This window comes from Canis aureus, chromosome 11, assembly GCF_053574225.1.
Source record: "Canis aureus isolate CA01 chromosome 11, VMU_Caureus_v.1.0, whole genome shotgun sequence".
In the NCBI taxonomy this organism is placed as follows: domain Eukaryota; kingdom Metazoa; phylum Chordata; class Mammalia; order Carnivora; family Canidae; genus Canis; species Canis aureus.
The window spans coordinates 58142243-58164697 of NC_135621.1; the positions used below are offsets into that span (position 1 = coordinate 58142243).

Below are 22455 nucleotides of genomic sequence, written 5' to 3' on the forward strand. Positions count from 1 at the left end.
CAGCACAACCATTCTGCTCCTACCAGGGGCATCATTTCTCCTTGGCCATACTTATAGCTGATGAAGTTCTTAAATAGTGTTGAAGACCAGCTTCAAGTAGGTAGCCAGGCTCTCCACTAGCTAAATACATTGAGTTATCATCCTAGGTGGGTTAGTCATTGCAACTCATAGGGCCATTAGTCCTGGTCTCAGATTCACCGTTTCCAACTGTTCTCTTCTCATTCTCTCTTGAGCTCAAATATAGCTTTCACTCCACCAAAACTGTTCTTCTCAAGGTCATCAGTGACCAGTGTGTTGCCAAATGCAACGGTTAGTTCTCAGTCCTCACTTTACTTGCCCTGCCAGCAGCAGGGACCCTGTTGAACCTTCCTACTCGTGGAGGGCTCCATTGGACTCCTGGGCCAGGATGCCCTCCCAGCTTGTCTGGACACTTCTTTTCTTTCCTGGTTCTTTCTCTGCTTTCTGAGCTCTTAACTTTGGGATGCCCTAACCAAAGACACAGTCCTTGAAACTCTTCCCTTTTCTATATTCATTCTCTTAGTGATGGCATCCAATCTTATGACTTTCAGTACTGGCTACCTGCAGACAAATTCAAACTTCATCTTCTCCAGCCAGCCTCAAAGATCCAACTGCCTGTTCAACATCTCACATAGATGTCTACTAGATAGCTCAAAGTCAACATTCTAATTTTCCCTACACCCCTCATCTGCTCTTCTCATAGTCTCTCCTTTTCAGTGAATCACAACCACCACCAAGTAGTTTTTCACCAGCAACTCTGGTGTCATCCTTTAGTTCTCTCTTTTCCTCACATCATGTCCAATCTGTCAGCAAATCTATTGACTGTACCTTCAAAACACATCCAGAATCTGACCATCTGTCACCACCATCACTGTTACCCTGAGCACATTACATAACTCTTCTGCTTTCTTTCCTTATCTGTAACTTGAGAGCATAGTCCAGGACTATAATGTACAGGGTTGAGTGTCTATCTAAAGAACTTAATACAGGGATGCCTGGGTGCTCAGTGGTTCAGTGGTTGAACATCTACTTTCAGCTCAGGGAGTGTTCCCTGCAGGGAGCCTGCTTCTCCCTCTGCCTATGTCTCAGCTCCCCTGTCTCTCATGAATAAATAAAATCTTAAAAAAAAAATTAATACAACGCTGAGCAAATGGTGCTCAGTACATTTTCACTTTTATTATTTCCAGTCTGTCTCAGAGAAGATTTCTAAAATGTATAGTAAAATTGAAGCCATCGGCTCCTTTTCATAATAACTGAAATGAAATTCATCAATATGTGCAACTTCAAGATTGAGTTGAAGAAAATAAGATGTGTTATTGGGCTTAGCTTCCAAAAGGGAGAAACATGGAAATTTCCCTTACCTAGTAAACTGTCACAAGAGCCAAAGAAAGGGAAAAATAGCACAATTCCAATTTGAGTCATAGGAATTCTTGTCTAACCTGATGAAGAGTAATTTTCAGCAAATCAGACTTTAGCCTACAAAACATTTTTAATTCAAGGTTATATGAGATTGTTACTTATATTACACAGCTGTGCATGGCACCAGCTTCGTAACTTGCAAGAACTTTGGGGATACCAGTGAACTTGTCGACTACTTCTACAACAATGCTGGCATAACAGCCGTCACTTGTATAAAACTGCTTTTATTGTTTACCCATCGTCCCACTTAATGTGTCATCTCAACTAATTATTAATAGGTAGATTCTGGAAGATCTTTAACAGTAATATCTGAAATGTCAACAATATTAAAATAAGCCTGAATTGTATAGGAAGCATCTCAGAGAAGTATCCAAATGCATTAAATGAGACACACAGATTGCTAATAAAGAAAACCATGGAGATCCCTGGGTGGCTCAGCGGTTTAGCACCTGCCTTTGGGCCAGGGCGTGATCCTGGAGTCCCAGGATTGAGTCCCACGTCGGGCTCCCTGCAGGGAGCCTGCTTCTCCCTCTGCCTGTGTCTCTGCCTCTCTCTCTCTGTGGCTATCATGAATAAATAAATAAAATATTTTTTAAAAAAAAATCACACTACAGAAGCAGAAAAATAGTTTCAGAGCATTTAACTTGTCCCTTTAAATATAGTCACTTTGATAATATATGTAGTAAGAAATGGCTTTTGTATAGATAAGAAAATATGTTCATCTAATTTCATTTTATACATTTTTTCATTTTCTCTCAGTCTACACAAATATATATGTATGTATACACCATCTACCATGTGCTGAGTATTGAGAAAAAAAATGGTGAATTGTTTTTATTACTACTTTGTATGCTTACAATCCTTTTATGTATAAAAGCTAGATTATAATGGCTTTGGATGTTTGGGAGGGAATAATATGAAGTCATCAGTTTACTGTGCTTAATTTGATACTAGCTTTTCTTTGTCCATATTTAATTATGGATTAAATTCTCTGGTACTCTGATACATGAGTATATATGATGTATACAACAACAAAAAATTTGTATTTCACATTAAATGCAAAAATTACTTAGTAAACCCCCATTGTGACCTAGAGTGGGAGCGTTTCAGCTAGTCCATGTGTATGCTGTATGCTAAGTTTTATTTGTTTATTTTTTGTAGGATGTCCTGGCTGAGCAAGGTTGGAAGTCCCAGTTCTCGCATCGACCGCACGAACTTTTCTAATGAAAAAACCATCTCTAAAGTTGAATACTCGAATTTTAGTATCCGATACTAATAGAAGTAAAAATTTTAATGCTTACATTGCACAACAAACTCTATATATTCTTAAGTCTATGTACGAGAATATTAGTAGCAGAGTAAGTTAAAAAAGGAACTCTGTTCTGAAAGCTACAACACAGTATGTGTTACTAAAAATGTCTGACACTGAAATAGTTTTACTCAACTATGTTTTTAAAAAGTAAAAACTTAACATTATAAATGTCATTACAAAACATTTAATATGAATATTTAAACTTGTGTCTCATGAAATCTTTGATGAATGTCCTAGCAAACATGTCATTTGGCTAGGCATAAAATAAAGCTCATAATTTAAAAATTAAGTATTGTTTTCTGAAATGAATTCTAAAACCTTCTGCATAATAATTTGTTATTTTAGTTGAGTAATTTGTTTAATATGAAGAACCAATAGATATAAATGTATGATGATCAATATAACCATAAAATAGTATCAATAAAGAGTTAATTTTTAAAATCCTGGTTGAGACACAATTCAGTATATAGGTTAATACTAGTTAATGCTTTCTATGAACCGTATTTTTCTGTATAGGGAGGTGAGTGATGGAACTGATAAGTGAACGATTTCAGTATAACAAGCAGCAAGATTTATGCCAACAACTATCTACAATGGATGTCCTATAAACCAGAAAAGGAACTGAGAGTCTAAATAAATTATACTATCCCCTAACCTTAAGCTATCATTTGGGAATTTTCACATGTAAATAGTAATTAATTCATCAACAGAATAGTTCAAGGGGAATGTTCATTTCTACACCATAGAATTATACTATTGAAAAAGGAAGATCTTTAACTCCAAGTGCTGGGGAGTTTCAAATGTTATAGGTATATACATGCATATATCCTTCAATGATTTCCTAATTTTTATAGCAATGGAATCCTTCATTTAAACAAAGTATTACATGGAATACAAAAAGTAAGTAAAAAAGCACAACTGGGATGTTGGGAAATAGGCATGGAGATCCCGGGATCCCTACACAGCTGGTCTCACTTGTTCTCCTGCATCTTGTCTGCCTTGCACAATTGCACATCCCCTAGGAATACACATTAGAAACCACCATTCTGGCTATGTAGCTAATCTCCATTGCTCCTTTCCATAGCATGGAGAATGACTTCAGGCCTTTCTCCTTCACCTACTGCAAGATTAGAATTGAGAAAAAGGAAATAAAATGGGGCTTACATTCCTTTGAAAGGTTAACTCTATGGATAACGGTAATGTTGATACCAAATATATGTAAGGCAACACAACATCAGCGAATGACAAATATTTTTTAAGCTTTCCAAACATACTTAAAGGAATAAAGAACTTTCCTATTACTCTAATATCATCATGTAAATTATTATACGTGTCAAATATTATATAGGAGACTCTATTGTGATACTCATTTGAATTTTGCTCTTATTTCCCTACTCTTTGTTGAAGGAAGATAGAAAAGCCTTTGTGTTCCCTAAGCTCAGGGAAGGCTTTGGTGCTAGTCTCCTGAAAACAACTTTTTTTTTTCTGAAAACAACTTATCTTCCAAGATCTTATTTTAAAGAGGGCATGATGCTATGAGTTGAGGACAAAGATAAACCCTAGGCCTTTAGCAGGTAAAAGAGAAGTAGAAGTGTTAAGAGCCAAGAGGAGGAGGAGATTATCCAAGATTTTGAAAAGGGACCAAAGGCTGTAGGTTTCCAAAGAAACAGAGACCTGCATCTTTTTTCCCCCCAGTGGTGCCTCTGTAGGATGGGTCCATTTGAAGAGGAAGCAGCTAGAGCATCCAGAGAAATGGGATCCCAGGCCCAGGTGAAATTCCTGTCCCAAAAAGTGCTACAAAATATCCTGCTACAGGAGACGGTGGCTTGGACAGCAGTCCTGGTAACTGGAATGGACTAGAAATCAGGGAAGTCTTTCCTGAATTCTCTCCTTGCATGAGATCCTTTATGTGGTCCTTCAAGACGAGGATAGAAAACCCCAGGGAAGACTGAGAATTAACTTTCCACCTCTCAGGATGAGACTTGAAACAGGCTTGATTTGATTTACAGAAAACAAAATAGACATTTCTTGCACACTCAAGTCTGAAACAAAATCTGTATCTCTTTACACATAAGAGAAAGGCTAAGTGATTTTAGAATAATACCATCTCCGAAGTGACACCAATATGTCACTTTTTATTACCTCCATATCCTCCTTATAAGAAAATCGTACTTTGCTGGTACCATCATCTTTTTTTTTTTTTTTTTTTTTTTTGCTGGCACAATCTTCTAAATGCACTAAGTGAATCACATTAGTCAAGGTTGCTTAGTGATTAACACATAACTAATTCTGTTACTGGATGAAAAATGTTGTAAATAATGATTAAAAGTAGGTGTTCACGAATGGGTAGAAAGCAAGAGGGAAAAAAGGTAAAACAATTTTATTTTTAAAGATTTATTTATTTATTCATGAGAGACACACACAGAGAGAGAAGGAGACACAGGCAGAGGGAGATGCAGGCTCCATGCAGGGAGCCCGACATGAGACTTGATCCCAGGACTCCAGGATCACACCCTGGGCTGAAGGTGGCACTAAACTGAGCCAACCCAGGCTGCCCAGTAAAACAATTTTAAAAAGGGGTTCTTGAGACCAGGTGATACATCTTACCGGTAAACTTGATATGACAGTTGCCACCGTGAACTCATACAAAGGATTTTGAATGTACATATTTTAGATAATAAGCCTCGACAGGTTTAGTTTGTCAGATTAGACGTTTTAAAAACCAAGGAAAAAAATTAAGCAAAAGCTGATTATCAACCAAGTGTCCTAACACCCCACATGCCCATATCCTCAGATTTGGGGGTATGATTTGTAGAAACATATTAAACACTATTTATTATATTCATATAAAGATGCCTGTCTTTTAAAATGCTAGCTCAGGAACTAAAGCTCAGTACAATCTTCTTGGCTGGAGGGCATATGCTTAAGAGAGACTATAAGCACCCAGGTGGGGCCCTTAGAAGCAACTTGGGCGTGGGAGAGACATGAGATTTTCCCGTTAGGAAGGTTAAAGGCTTCTGAACTGGAGAAGAAACACAGAATGTGTCATTTGACCCTGGGAATCTCTAAATTCAGGGATTTACTCTGCAGCCTGAAGGATCCTTGTGCTTCAGGGTAGCTACTTTCTTCAACAAAGGGCAGGGAAGCACTGAAGGAAGACAACTTGGGTGGGTGGGGGAGTTGGGCAGGGGACACGGCCACACACACTAATCTGTGCTGGAAGCGGGGCACTATTTTTGACTAAATATTTTTAACTTTGTCTACTGAAGGCATTTTTGAGAAGCCCCACCTATCTCTAAGCTCATAATTAGACACAACAGAATACCAAAATCTACTTCCAAAAATGAGCCTGTGTTTGGAAGGTATATAGTTCACAAATACATTTCATAGGATAGCTCTCTCTGGCCTCCATTAATTTAAATATCAAAGAATGTCTACTATTTAGTTAAAGGGAAGAGATTTTTCTATCCAGAACTAATTTCAGGAGCTGCAAACAGGCAACTTTGTGCAGTAGAAAATAGGAATTCATTCTGGGCCCAACCCCATCCATTAATTAGCTGTAATGTCTAGATATATTTGCAAAGTCAAGAATTTCAACTACATTGAGACTTATTGTGGGATTCCAGCAAGCCAGAGGCCTCCCAAAAGTTGGTGCCAGGAGAGGTAGAAAAGGGTGATGTGAAAGATGGACAGCTGAGGGTCCCAATATCTGCTCCAACCAGAGCAGCACTATGCATAGAAAAGAGCTCTCTCCTCTTCTATGCATTAGGATTCTCCCTAAGACATCTAAGAAGAATCTTCTTCCAAAGAAACAAAAATAAACAACAAGATGACATGGAATTTAGTATCTGGGGTCTTCTTTTCTAAGTGACCCACCACACGTTAACCTTAAATTCATTGTCAAGCCAGTGTGGCATGATACTCTACCTTTAGCCACTTTCACTGAAGCATGCATAATTTATGAAAAGTACTATTGGAAATAAATTCTTTTTTTCACAGTGGCCTCCATAAAGGTCCTTGGTAGCTAAAATATTTCTGAAATTGATTTCTGTGGTTTTTTTGTTTCTTTGTTACCAAACTGAAAAACATGCAAGAGGAACTACAAATATATAATTAGAGGCTTAATTAAAATGTATTTTATAAACATACCTTGGAGATCTTTAACTGGACATTTAGACTTACGTGTAAGAGGTCATTTTCCTTTTCTTCACTTATTCAAATTGTTTTGAATAAAAGCAAAGTCTGATAAAAATTTTAAACCTTAGAATTAAAAAGTCTAGTTACTGTGTGATCTCATTAGCAGGTTTTTCTCCAGAAGGTGGGCTTTCCCCCTCTCTTAGAGACATGATTTATGCTCTCTCTGCTGCTAAAAGGTCTGTATACATTTTTGGTTATATGTCCAAGATACTTCTTTTATCCTCAAACTATGTTTTTCTTGTATTAGTCTTATATCCCATGGTGGCACAATGGACTCTGCAAGCAGCAGTGAATACAAGCCTCTGATCTAACAGATGCTGCCCCCACCCCCTGCTTCTCATTTTTTACAAATACTAGCAACGCATAGGGAAAGAGAAGATTCCAAGAGATTAACTGTATTGGAAATAGAATTTCTGTTTCAAAACAAGTATTAAGAGCAAGGATTATAGTCAGTCATTTGGTCATTTTCAAGCATCAAGACAATTTCTAACTGAATTCAATGCACATTAATCTGGATTACCAACATGCTTCCAATGATTCACCAAGAAACTGGCATAAACAGGTAGACACGATATACCACTGTTTTTGAGATGCAATATCTACAACACCCAGAACAAATGGACTAGAAATCCTACTTTTGGGGTACTATTTTTTAAGATAACAAAAGAATTATCAACCCTTCTGTTTTCTGATCCCAACTACCATTCTTTCTCCACAACCTGAGATAATCTAACTTCTCAACCATAGTCCACAGGAAAGAGAAGTATATAGGTAGTGGCACACTGGGTGGTCCCTTTTTACTTACAGCATGGAACCGAGGCCAGGTAGCTTCTGATGTATTCATTTGCTAATGATTTCAACTTAGTAATAAATTATTCTAAATATTCTTTCAAATGTGTATTTCATAATTTAAAAAATTTCAGTCTCCTTGAAAACTCATAGCAAAACAACAAAATATTGGATCGGGAGAGATTGACCATTGTAGGGCTTTAGACTTGAGAGGGATACCCACCCTCTGTTGGCAAATACCAGTATATAGTCAAACTCTTTGTTTTTTTTAAAGATCTTATTTATTCATGAGAGAGGCAGAGAGAGGCAGAGACACAGGCAGAGGGAGAAGCAGGCTCCTTGTGGGGAACGTGATGTGGGACTTGATCTCAGAACCCCTGGATCACACCCTGAGCCAAAGGCAGACACTCAACCGCTGAGCCACCCAGGTGCCCCCAAACTCTCATTAAAAGATAAACGGTAAACAAAACTACCCTTAAAATTTACCAAAAGAGCTGGGAGGCCTGCGTGGCTCAGCAGTTTAGTGCCTGCCTTCAGCCCCGGGCCTGATCCATGGATGGAGCCTCCTTCTCCCTCTGCCTGTGTCTCTGCCTGCCTCTCTCTCTCTGTCTCTCATGAATAAATAAGTAAAATCTTTAAAGAAAAAAAAAATTACCAAAAAAGCACCACAGCCAAGGTAAATGGAACATGGTCCTTTAGAGTCAGGCGAAGTACACACCTCAAAAAGTTATTTTAGGAAAAGAAATTTCAGGGAACATGTGCTTTCATCCTCGACAGCTTGTAATGAAAGTTGATCTTTGAGAGAAGAGCAGGGAGCTGCTGAGGGGGAGGGGGACAAGCGCAGAGTAAAATAAAATATAAAGATTAAGGGAAATTGGCGGAGATGTAAAAATCATGTTCTGAAGAGCAGGCAATACACACACAGACACACACTGAAGCTGTGGACAGACTGTAGGAGACCCAGAAGGGAACGGGAATTGCAATCCTTTCTAGAATTAGTAACTGGCAAATTTCATCAGTGACTAGAGCTGTGGTCACTAATCCCAGCTGATTATCAGAATTACCCAGAAAGCCTTTTAAACACACATACTACCAGGCCCCAACACAGGCCTTTTCATTCAGAATCTTCCATGGCTTTTTTCCCTGAATCTGCCTGTTTAAAAATACCCGCAGGTGATTTTGACAACCAGGCAGGCTTTGGAAACACTGGTGTAGAGAATTAAATCTGAAAAGGTCATCAGGAAACAAAGAACAATGAAAAAGAAAATGTGAGAGTGAAAAATGAGTGGGTTAGAGGAGAGCGAGCACCTACGTGACCCACTGGTAAATCAAAAGAAGTTTAGGGTTTAAAAAAAAAAAAAAAAGCCAGAAATAATTGAAACAAGGAAAAATCAGTTATGATAGAAGAAAACGTTCTTGAGTTGAAGGAGCTAGCTACCAAGTATACAGTATAAGGTTATACTAGGAAGGACTTAAGTGTTGTTTTTTTTTTTTAAGATTTATTTATTTATTCATGATAGACACAGAGACAGAGACAGAGAGAGAGAGAGAGAGGCAGAGACACATGCAGAGGGAGAAGCAGGCTCCATGCCGGGAGCCCGATGTGGGACTCGATCCCAGGACTCCAGGATCGCACCCTGGGCCAAAGGCAGGTGCTAAACTGCTGAGCCACCCAGGGATCCCCAAGGACTTAAGTTTTAAGCAAAATTTACTGTAAAGAGACCCAGACGTGAAGTCTGGCTAAAAAATTATTAAGACAAACCAGAGCCCTTGGCATTCACCACCCAAAGAACCTAATTGCTGCCCAACAACTGTTCGGGTTCTCTCATCCCCACCCTCCTAAACGATGATGTCATACTTAGTCCTTTCCATACCAGCTGTGGCTTTGCCTCCTGTTTCCATCAGAAGCTCCCACTGTTCCAGGTCCCACTACCCACACCGGTACCCAGGTACTTCCTCTACCTTCCAGCTGATTACTGTAGACAAGCCATCTACCACCCCAGAAGGCAATGCCGGATCCCGTACCCTCAAGGAAGCTGCTCTTGCAGTTCTCACACCTCACCACCAATTTGTGTTTTCTACTCAATATTCAATCTTTGCTATCAGTCTACAGACATGCTATTATTTCTCCTGCTCGACCCCTCCCTCTGCCACCACATAGCTCTTTCCATTTACTCCTCCAAGAAAGTCGTCTATACTTGCTGTAATCCAGTCTCTCCATTCTGGAATCTGTTTCCAACATGCTTTTGCTCCTCCTCCCTTCTACCAGCGCTCCTCTTGTTATCCTGAATGATTTTGTTCATTGTTGCTAACTCCACTGCTCAATTCTCTAGTCTTCTCTTACTTAAGCCCATCAGCAGTTTTTTCCATTTGGCTTCCTGGACATCACACTTTTTTGATTTCCCTCTGACCTGGTTATTTACACCTTTTCAGTCTTCGTTGGTGATTTCTCTTCCTCTCTCTGACCTTGTACCATTCAATGGAGAACCCAAGAGCTTAGGAGATCTTTTCTTCTTAATCTATACTCATTCCTTTGGCAATATTATCTAATCTCATAACTTTAAAGATTTTATTAATTTGACAGAGACACAGAGAGAAATAAAGTACAGAAGCAGAGGGAGCAGCAAGGGGAGAAGCAGGCTCCCCACCGAGCAGGGAGCCACATGTGAGAGACCCTGAGATCATGACCTGAGCTGAAGGCAGATGTTTAACCAACTGAGCCACCCAGGTGTCCCTCTAATCTCGTAACTTTAAATGTCATGTGCACGCAGACAACTCCAAAATTTACATTTCCTTCTCGGGCTTATTCTCTTGATTTCGGGTTCATGTAACAGCCTACTCAACATTGCCACCTGAACTTTTTAAGACATCTCAAATTTTCATATCCCAAATTGAGTTCCAAATTTACTCCTCCAACAGGCTCCCCACTTCACCCAGTGCTCCTATAGACGACTTCATCTCTGTTGAGGATGACAACACCACATTTTGAGGTGCTCAAGGGCAAAGACTTAGAAAAAGACAGTCATCCTTGGCTTTTCTCTTTCATTCCTCTGATGTGTCTTCAAATGTCTTTAATTTGCTTAAAATAATCCAGTAGGAGGAAAGGAGGGGCAGAAAGTGACTAGAGGTATAGATGAAACAAGATTAAACATGAGCTGACAACTACGAAAGTAGTCACATCGGAGATCATTAGCCCATTCCTTACTTTTTCCTATGTTTATATTTTCCATAATAAAAAGCTAAAAAAGGGACGCCTGGGTGGCTCAGTGCTTGAGCATCTGCCTCCGGCTCAGGGTGTGATCCCAGAGGTCCAGGATCAAGTCCCACATCAGGCTCCTGCGTGGAGCCTGCTTCCCCCTCTGCCTGTGTCTCTGCCTCTCTGTCTCTCATGAATAAATAAAATATATTTTTAAAAAAAGCTAAAAAATATATGTTCAAATCCAACCACATCTCACTAACTCCAGGGTGACACCCCTGATCCCAGTGCCCATGATTGCTCTAATAGCCTCCTATCTGAACTCCCCACTCCTGCCTTTGTCTCTCAGCCTATGCTCAACATAGCATTGAGTGGCACCGTTAAAACAGAAGTTAGGTCATGTCACTCTTTGACTTAAAATCTTCTGATTCCAATCTATTTTACTTTAAGTAAAAGCCACAACTGTTACAATGTATTTCAAACATATACAATCTGCCCCCCTCCTAGGTCTTTGGCCTCATCTCCTACTGCTCTTCCCCTTGCTCACCTGCTCCAGCCTCATGATCTTCTCACTATTCCTTGCCAGTTCCAGGCATCCTCTGCATCCCTTCCACTTACTATCTTCTCTGACTTAAATGCTCTTCTCCCAGACATCCACAGATATCACTCTGGGTCTTTGGGTAAATGTCACTTCGTTAACCAGCCTTTCCCTGAACATCTATTTAAATTATCACTCATTCCCTTATCTTCCTATCTGTGTCTCTCTTTTTCCATGGTGCCTATCACCATCTAACTATTATTCCATATTTTATTTATTGTCTTTATCCCAATGGAAGCTACCTTAGGGCAGGAATTTATCTAAGTTTGTACCCTGCCGTATCTGTAGCACCTAGAATAGCACATAGCCATAGTAAGTGCTATATTTAATTTGTTGAATTAAATATAGAAAAAAAGGGCAGCCTGGGTGGATCAGTGGTTTAGCACCCCTTCGGCCCAGGGCCTGATCCTGGAGACCCAGGATCAAGTCCCTTGTCAGGCTCCCTGCATGGAGCCTGCTTCTCCCTCTGCTCCTCTCTCTCTCTCTCTCTCTCCCTCTCTCCCTCATGAATAAATAAAATCTTAAAAAAAAAAAAAAAAAGAAAGAAAGAAATATTCCCTCCAAGGCTTAAACTAAGACGACAAACGACTCTGTCTTCATGAAAATATATTTAAAAATGTTTTAAATTCCCCTATAAATACTTCTCCCATAATCTAACCATATATTGATTATGAGACACATAAAATAAGGTGACAAAAACTTCCACCATCATTCATGATATAATGACAACCTCCCATGGAAAACAACCAGAACACTGCACAAAATAAAAACAACTGTTTCTAGACATTGGACAACACGCCTTACAGAACAGTGATCTCCGAGGAAAGGGAAACAATTGAGGTGAGCCCTGTAGTTGCCATTATTTTCTGCCTAGAGGCAATTTCCAGACTGCAGGAGCAGGAAGAGGGAATGCAAACCGTGCCTGGAGGCATTGCTGAAGAGGAGACCAAATGGGGTTTGGGAGGCCCAGCTACAAGTGGCTACCATATGAGACAGCACACCTCTAGGTTGAATGAAGGAAAAATGGAAACAAATTCACAGAAGGTGAACAGTTGTTGTCTTTAGCAGGTCAAATTGCACTTTTTATGTTTACCAAAATTTTCTATAATGAGCATGTATTCTTTTATAATATGAAAAAAAACCCTACTGAAAACATGTACATCAAATTCCTAATCCCGAATTTGGAATTATATAAGTGGTGATTTCACTAGAAAATTTTTAGAACTAACAGTAGGGAAAGAAAGTTAGCACTTAATCCTTAAAAGCAGTGTTCAACTCTGGAGAGGGATTTCTATGCCAATGAAGAGTCGAGTAAATGGAAATCTCATTTGAATTTAACTGTTCAAGTTTTCATGTGCAAGTGAAATGAATCGTTTTTTTACAACAGTATTTCCTCTGTTCTGTGATGGATCTAGATTGGATTATTTGTAAGACGTACAAGAAAGGCATTCTGTCTCAGAGACATAATGGATTACCCTGACAATATCAAAATCAGCGAGATTTTGAAAACTTCATTTGTCTAACTGTAAAACACAGTTAAAAGGGAAAGAGCTTTGTGTTTATGGTTGTGTAGAATTTAACAAATATTTTAATAAAGTAGAAAATACAATCAGTTTAATGGACTTAAATTGAGATGGATAAAAGATTTCATATTAGATTTTTAGAAAATTGAGGGGATATATTGTAAATTCTTTCAATCTGTCTGCAACCTCCTCACATTTCCTTCTTCACACCAATTTGCTTCAATTTAGCAACAATAAGACCTCTTAATGGGCCCCATTAGTGCCTAAAATACGCAGCCTGAATAATACATTTGAGACCTCAGCATTCTGGTATTTAGGCCTTAGCTTAACTCTGATTTTAAAAAGAATGCCCATGTTCCATTCATTTTATTGTTTTACCCATTGTTTGAAAACAGAGTGGAAAGAAAACACATTAGCTCTTCTCGAATGTCAGCAAACAGTGGGTAAGTCTAAATGTGTAGAGCTGTCAATCCGTGGCACATCACAGGGCTTTAATTCAGCAGGATGAGGATGGTAAGTGGGCAACGGTGCCAGCCATGAGTTCAAACTCTTCACTGATACAAGTTTAAATTCTACCCAGCACAGCCTTTAGGACTAAAGGTTTGGCTACATTTAAAAAACTAACCACACCCAGGAACAAAACTTGAGTGTATTAAATGGTCTTCGTAGGACTAAATTTGAAAATATCACTTCGACTAGGACAGAACAGGTTATTTTAATGCCAATCATGTCTTTTTTTTTTTTTTTTAAGATTTTATTTATTCATGAGAGACAGAGAGAGAGAGAGAGAGAGAGAGAGGCAGAGACACAAGCAGAGGGAGAAGCAGGCTCCATGCAGGGAGCTTGCCGTGGGACTCGATCCCGGGTCTCCGGGATCACACCCCAGGCTACAGGTGGCACTAAACCACTGCGCCACCGGGGCTGCCCTTTTTTTTTTTTTTTTTTTTAAGATTTTATTTATTAATCATGTCTTTCCAAACCATAGAGTGCCTGGTCTTGGAAGTGCTGGCTGTCCCCGTGTAGCTCACAATTTTACCAAAAGTAAGACCACAAACACCCATCTAGAGTAACATTCCAAAGTGATGAGCGAATGATGTTATGTTAGGATGGCCTGTATGGTGTTAATCCTAAAAAAATTAAGGCCCAATATTACATGCTGCCTTGACATTTGATGAAATCAGGAGGAGCTCAAATGGCCTAACTGTGAATTTGCTTTCCCAGCCTGCTCTTACGGAAGAGGACCTCTGGCCAAAAACCTTGCTTCCAAGGGACCAGATGCACTTGCTGCTTATCTCTGAGTATCAAGTTTTAGTTCCCTGCCAGCCTGCGAGATCATTCAAACAACCCAATCACATTCCCCAGTGGAAACCAGGGGTGACCTCATCCTCTTGACACTTACAAAGCCTGCCTCCTCACAGCCTCTGGATGTTCATTCCATTCTTTTTTTTTTTTTTTTTTTTTTTTAAGATTTTATTTATTCATGACAGAGAGAGAGAGAGAGATAGGCAGAGGGAGAAGCAGGCTCCATGTAGGGAGCCCGACATGGGACTTGATCCCAGGGTCTCCAGGATCACGCCCTGGGCTGAAGGCGGCGCCAAACCGCTGGGTCACCGGGGCTGCCCTCATTCCGTTCTTGATGGAACTCCCATGTGGCCCTGCAGGACATGGTGTCTATCTCTGTGGCTGTAAGCAAAAGTGACTAGTAAACCATTGACAGTGTCAGCAGTCCAGTGTCAGGTGTCATGTGTTCAACCATCCTCATAACTGTAGGGCTGGAATCTCTCCCTCATCAACAGGGTGAATAGGACAAGATTAGAATAGGCTACCTCTCTTAATCTGCAAAAGGTCCAGCTTTAGAAAAAGATGCTTACAGTGGCTGTCTAAAAAGTTTTTGTGAACTAGTTTGGACTGGATGGAGAATGATGTTAAGGATTTGGTTTTGCACATGGCTTTGGACATATCTCTGGGAGTCTTTGCCAAAGAAGTATATAGACAAGAAATGATAGCCAAATAGTAAACAAAGTAGTAATTTCATTAACTGGACAAGGACCCAGTTCAGCAATGGACTAAAAGTAGACTACAAATAAAAGCTAGATTACAGAAACTGATTTAGAGTGGGAGGTGAAAGCAAGCCCTCTTACTTCCCAATGTGCTTTCCCTTGAGTTCTATTCTCTAAGTAGCTGCATGATCATGGATGACTGCTCCATCAGCTCCCTCCAGCTGCAGGTAGAACAGACACTGAAATGGCCAGACCAGCTGACACAGACTCTGGTTTGTCCAAATCTTGGCGACAGGAAGTACACCATTCCTGAGCCATGACCTTTAATGCAATGATCCCACCCGTTGGTAAAAGTAAAGCAGAAATGAGGGTGGTTTATGGTAAAACATACTGTTTGGACCAGATGATCTAAACTGTGGACCTGTGGTGGGATGCCTGGGTGGCTCAGCAGTTAAGTGTCTGCCACAGCCCAGGGCGTGCTCCTGGAGCCCTGGGATCGAGTCCCACATTGGGCTCCCTGCATGGAGCCTGCTGCTCCCTCTGCCTCTCTCTGTGTCTCTCATGAATAAATAAAATCTTTAAAACAAACAAACAAAAAACCCCAAAACTGTGGAGCTGTGAGATCAGCAGAGCCAGTGTAAAGAGAGAGATCCATGACTTGTGAGAGTGTCAAGTCCAAAGCCAAAAGAGCGCTGAAAAATACACCCCAGAATATGCAGTCTGATTTAAAAAATGCAACCTTTCTTGCATAAACACCAAGATTTCAGTACATTCCAGGAGTCCAATCTCTGGTATCCATAACTCTCAGTGAAAAATTCCAGAAGCAGGGATAAACCAGTGGGCTGGCAAACAAAGAATGGGGACTATAAAACTTACTGGATATTTTTGCCATTTATTCAGGAAATAACTACTGAGAATCTGTCAGATGCCAAGCACTGTACATGGGGTTTGGTGCAAAGAGAGGAATATGAGACAATCTCAACTTTTAAGATATTTATTTTTTAATAGTGATGCTGACAGATGGTAAGTAGCTGAGCCAAACATGTGCCAGACAGTACATATGGGTCATCTCATTTTAGCCTCACAAAAACACTATGAGGAAGACAGGGACAATAATTATTACCACTTTTTGATGAGGAAATTAAGGTTCAGAAAGGTAAAACTTGCTCAAAGTCATGTCATTAAGAAGTGGTCCCAACTTTAGGGCACAGTTTGTGACCGTTATGCTATATTCCTGCAAATACTGAATGAAAATAGAATATTAAATATAAGAAGTAGAATTTCAGTTCTATTCAGTTCAGAAGAAAAGATCATAATGGATGGCGCAGTTGGGTGGTTCAGTCAATTAAGTGTATGACTCTTGATTTTGGCTCAGATCATGATCTCAGGGTTGTGAGATTGAGCCCCAGTCAGGTTGACCTTGGAGCCTACTTAAGATTCTCTCTCTCTCCCCCTCTGCCCTTCACCACCTCTCCCTGCCTCTCCCCCCCCCCCCCCCAAAATCAACAACAACAAAAACCATAATGGATCCAAGTTAAAAAGTATAAAAAATTTCCTTAGAGAAGGTAAAAAGTTTAAAGAGAGTAATTCTAAGGGAAAAAACACAACACCTGCATATATGAATAGAAAATGATTTTAGAAAATAGTAACTTCAGAATATAACCCCATGAAGTAAGGCCAACATGAAATTATATAGCTTCTATATATTTTATGTACATCAAACCTTCATTAGTGAAATAACATAATTAAAATCATTGTATTTTCCCATTCGCGAGGTTTCTTTTCTGATCTATTCTAATCAAAGTATATTCCAGTCAAAGCAAAAGTCTAATTGCTTGGTCCTATCTTCTACTCAATTCAGACCCATCTTCAGAGAGAGAAATAGGAGTTTGGAGCACATTATCTTATGGATGAGCTTCTCACTCCAATGGGCTTAACACAGATGAAATACAGCTTAAAATGAGAACTCAACAAGTGAGCAGAAGCTAAAATGTAAACAAAAAAGCAAAAGCAGATTCAAGTTTCGCAGGACAGTCTGCTACCAAAGTGCATTTGGATGCAAACTGTACTGAACATTTGAGGAGCTGCATTTTCCCTTGCAAGGAAGAACCTAACCTAACCCGAGAAAGTGAGGTTAGGACACTACAAGGCCCAACCAATGTATTCAATGAAGAGTGGTTTAACAAAGCCTTTTGGTGTGCAACTGCTCCCTTAGCCTTGCCAAGGCAGATAGGGTAGATGTTCGCATCCCAGTGTATGGACAAAGGCACAGAAGCTCAGAGAGGTCAGATGTGCCCTCTTGGTTTTCATCAGGGGAGCTCATTATGGCCTCTGAGGCTTCCATGCGGTCCCCCCATGCTGACTAGCCATCATAAAGTAAGGACTATGGTGTTTCCCTCTCTCTCCTCTGCATGGCAAAAAAAACTGCAGAAATACTAGCTTTCTTTCTAATGCTGCCTCCCTTCTCTTAAAATATAGGAAAATCCTAGAAGATTTCTTTTTCCTGAATCTTTCAACCCATTATTAAAGCCTTAGAGCAATGTTGGCAGAGAAAGCCAAAAAAAAAAAAAAAAAAGGAAATTTAAATCACGAAGTTTACTCCTGGCTTACCTTAAGATGATTTTAAAAAAAGAAAATAAGTTTCCAAACTCTTGAAAAGCTTATAAACACTGAAATAATTATAACTTGAAGCATATAATACCATTATAATTTACCTAAGGGAAAAGGAATAGGTCAGAATAATAGTTTAAAGGAAATGACCTGTGAAATGTTGATTTGCCATGTCAGATTGAAAAGCTGGGCCTAGGAGGTATTTGAATAAACTACCCCTTATTAATTAAAAGTGTTGCATTTTTCTATTTAAAGCCTCACCTGTGATTTTGGTTTTTTTTGTTTTGTTTTGTTTTTTAGGTATATATTCCAACTTTTAGGTCAAAACCCTCATTTTTCTTTCAATGAAGCTTACCTTTTAACTTTCCACTTGTACTAAAGAAGAAAAAAAAAAAAGAAGAAAAACATTTTAACATAGGTCTACCCATCCATTTAAAAATATTTACCATCACTGACCAGCTTATCGCCACAATCTGTCACTGTGGCACAGGAGCTCTGGTGACTGGCAATTGTGTGCTACTCTTTCTGTTTTACCAACCATGGCACCTCAACATCAGCTCTAACTACACGTTTGCGATAATGCACTGGGTACGGTGACATTTTACAAGTAGACAGTGCAAACTTTCACTTTTCACATACTCCATCCCCCCGTCCCTGATAGTTATTATGTTCTCCTCCCCTATCAGAGCCTTCCTGTTTTGAAGGCTTCTACTCCTGAGACACTGGCCGGGTTTACTCTTTCTAGTTATTTTTACCTATTCTCACACCATAGTGACATTAGGAAGACCCTATTTTGAATTTTATGTTCCATTTTTATTGTCATGATTTCAATAAGAGTTAGAGAAACATTAGGTAAAGGCAATGAGGTATAAAAGAGAGAGACTGATCTAAAAACAAATCCTAGCTATACCACTTTCCAGCTGGGAGAGCATCCACCATGGGTAAGGCTAGGGCAGGGTGGTGGGAAATTATTCTTTTTAGGTGCCTACTTTATGTAAGGTGCCTTACACTTGCCTTATATTTATTCCAATAACCCTACAAGGTAAGTTCCCTTACCCCTACTCTTTTGGGGTCTTATTTATTTTTAAAAGAAATTTGAATATATAAATTTAAATTTAATAGTCCAAATAAATTAAATAAATTTAATAGTCCAAATCTAAAGCTCAAAGAATTTAAATCACTTACCTAGAGTCATAGAGCTTTAAAAACATAGCTAGGACTTAAATTCAGCTCTAACCCTGAATTTCAATAAACATTAGTTCTCCTCTCCTAGGGCAAGTACAATTTATATCATCAAAGAGATGAAAGGTAGATCTTATTGGGCAGAAGCTGAAGACCTTAAGTTGCTTAGTTTACAAGGTAGTTTTAATTACAATTTTTTAAATTCAGAGATTCTCTAAGGAGTTGTTGAACAATTACTACCTATGGCCGTTAAAAAGACTGAAAAGCTCAAAGTAGCACAATGTATTTTGCAGGATATAGGAAGAATTTTTCTGGATCAATTTCATTTGATAGGACCTGTTGTTTACAAGGTACTGAGAACTTTAAATGAATCAACTACGAATTTCATGGTCCAGCGAGAATAGGCCAGAGAATACACGATGCAGAATATGTGCTGGATTCCTCAATAATTAGATGTAGAAATGACTTCCAAGGAAGATGATCACATCTCTGGAATTCTTCATAAAGAACAAGGAAAGCAGCCCAAGAAAGAAGCTAGAAGATAGAAAACCAACAAAACTAGACAGCTTAGACTAGGGATTCCTAACTTTGTGAGAATGGTAACCACCTCAACCATATTTCATTTTGCATTCCTTTCTCAAGAAGTAATATGTCCATATTCATTCAACAAATCTTTACCTTGTGATCACGCTACTGAGGACATCGGCCATCACTCTAGCACCAACATGTCCTTTTACTACAGGCTCCCTAGGACCAGCTCTCTTCACTCATCCTTTCGTTATACAGTTTTTATGTAAGATATCATAGGTGGGTTATTTCAAAATAAACCTTTAGTCGTGAAATTATAGAGAGGACTAGAACACTCCAAATTCATGAAATATAGATTTCTTCCTTCAATGAAGTGAATTTCCAAACACATGATTTCCAACAATGATCTTGGAGTAACCCGGGCTGTCTGTAATTGCTTTAGTTATTTCAAGACTTCATAAAGTTTCTAAGATTTTAAATGTATACATCACCTGAATATAAACATATTCATGCATATATCCAGGATCACTTATACCAGAGTGATTTCTGTGATTTAATCTAGAGACTTCTACCATTTAAGAGATGTAACACCTCCTACTTATTTTATAATCTCTCTTTCTTAAAAGTACAATTAACTTAGACCAGAGAAAAACTCGGGGTTCTATTCCTATATGTAATTCATTTGAACCTATTCATTTTCAAAGATAGGCAAACCTAGCACTAACATTTCTCATTCCCATTGCCTTCAAACTAATGTGTATTTTAGTTTGATAAAATTCTTAGCTTAAGGGGCACCTGGGTGGCTCAGTTATTTAAGTGTCCAACTCTTGATTTCGGCTCAGGTCATGATCTCAGGGTCGTGGGATAGAGTCCTGTGTTAGGGCTCCCTCTCCTTCTGCTCCTCCCTTCCTCCCTCCTTCTCTCTCTCAAATAAATAAAATCTTTTAAAAAATTCTTAGTCTAAGGCAATGAAATAAAGACAATGTAAAAAAGAATGTAATGCATATACTTGGTGAATTATCTACCCTACTAATTATAAAAAAAAAGGAAGAATACTAAGAGCCAACTTTTAATGAGCGCTTACTATGTGCCAGGATAAATTCTCTGTATTTTCTCATTTAACCATTACAGTACATACAAATGAGGCAAACAAACTATCTTTTAAAAAAAATAAAAGTAGAGATAGCTTTGGTTTGATGCCATACTCTTGAGTTCCTCACCGGTATCATATTACTGAAGAAAGAACTGAGAGGAAGCTGGACTCTCCTATGAGGTTATACAACTGTACCTTCATTATTTTTGGCATCTTCCTATGGCTTGAAAAAAGTGTTGACGATTTTCTGCATCTATAACATTTTGGATGAGCAATTTCTATCCTATTGTGTTTCCTCACATATGGTGTTCTAGCTCAAATAGCACTGGTATTTTTAACTTGCACAATATTAGTAAGCCACTTTGAATTATTCTTCCCTGACAAGAATCCAAACTACCTAACATAAATGAGAAAACTACATCTATTATTGAGGCTAGTGTGTTCACGGATTTTCAAACATAAATTTCCCAGTAAAATCACTGTATTTTACAGCTGGAAGGGATCATAAAGATTAGATAATTACTTTTTTTTTTTTTTTTTTGACCAGTAAGAATCTACAGCAGATAAGTTCAAGGGTCTCCTAGGTCGGAGTAGCTAGTTAGCAGTAGAAAAAACTAACATCCCAGTGCTTTTTCTACATTAAAAAGTGAGTATAAGATCCACATTATTTTGCAGTGCCCTGCCGAGGATGTACCAATCATAATTGGCATTTTTAAATAATTGGCCCATTTTTATAATACTGTATTATCCTTAGTACTGAAATTTGACCCTTGTGACTATCAGTTACAAACTATTATTATGTATCATTGTTCACAAATTTTTCCAGTATGTAGGTCTTTTATTCCTAACCAGATTGTGACTTCTCTGTGGTAGGCATAATTATTTTAATGTTTCTTACATCCTTCAATAAATCTATGTATGAACTGTTTAACAATTGGAAAGCGATTGACATAAATATATTTAGATTTTAGACTTCTACTAAATGACTCAAAATCAAACAACTGTCATTTTGTATGGATGCAGGTGTTAATTGTTTTGAAAGGGACAAAGCTGACAAATGCCTCATTTCTTCACAGATAGCAGTTGGGATTGTCTCTGAAGGTGAGAGCTTTTAGGGGCTTGAAGAGATTGGTGAAGGATGGAATATTAGAGGGAACAATGAGTTGACTGAGTTCTAAAGACATGTGGTAGCATACTCACATCAAATTGCTCAAACCAAACCTGAGCTAATAATGATGAAAAGACTGATCAGAAGTGTGGCCCTACTATGCCCGTATTAAAAATTATCCATACCAGGCAGCCCGGGTGGCTCAGCGGTTTGGCACCTGCCTTCAACCCAGGGCCTGATCCTGGAGACGCAGGATCGAGTCCCACATCAGGCTCCCTGCATGGAGCCTGCTTCTCCCTCTGCCTGTGTCTCTGCCTCTCTCTGTGTTTCTCATGAATAAATAAATCTTTAAAAAAGTATCCACACCTGAGAAAGGCCTTAAGAATATTTTCATTTTGTGGACAAAGAAATTGAGGCTCAGAGATACTGGATCATTTGTCCAACTGACGCAGCTCCTAAATGGTAGCACCAGGATTCAAACACTGACTGCCCCCAAGGCCAACGCTCCCAGAGTGTGAGGACTAGGACAAAACCCGGGTAAGCAGGTGGTGGTTGACAAGCTGCAGAGAAATGCCTGGCTCCCAAGCAGGAGCTCAATGGATTTTCAACCCACTCCCTATTTATTTGCCCATCGAATCCTTACGCCCCATGCACACATGTATTTACACATGCTCCATTCTTTTTACCAACTTAGGTGTGTGGGTACCTACATACCAAACTTCTATTCATATATTCCTCTGCCTCATAGGAAGGACTTAAGCTCACATACGTGCAAGGAGTCCAGGGCCCACACTCGGCTCTGCTAAAAACGTACCCCTTAATACCCGCTCTAGGTCACAAAACCTACGCACTTGCATAGGTTGGTTATACAGCAGAACTCCA

General features: G+C 39.1%; 1 protein-coding gene and 1 long non-coding RNA gene across 14 annotated transcripts in view; one reads left to right on the forward strand and one right to left on the reverse strand.

Moving 5' to 3' along the window:
- The window catches only part of ACYP2 (acylphosphatase 2), a 247671-nt gene extending 244633 nt beyond the window's left edge, over positions 1–3038 (forward strand). For all 12 annotated transcript variants that reach the window (XR_013389550.1, XR_013389551.1, XM_077915395.1 and 9 more), the window contains one exon: positions 2599–3038. Coding sequence is in view for 10 of the 12 variants with exons in the window: in XM_077915395.1 (XP_077771521.1) it covers positions 2599–2713 (115 nt within the window). In the remaining 2 variants the exon portion in view is untranslated. The remainder of the gene's footprint in view (positions 1–2598) is intronic.
- The window catches only part of LOC144324142 (uncharacterized), a 46023-nt gene that overhangs the window by 19191 nt on the left and 4377 nt on the right, over positions 1–22455 (reverse strand). The gene's annotated exons all lie outside the window — the stretch shown is intronic.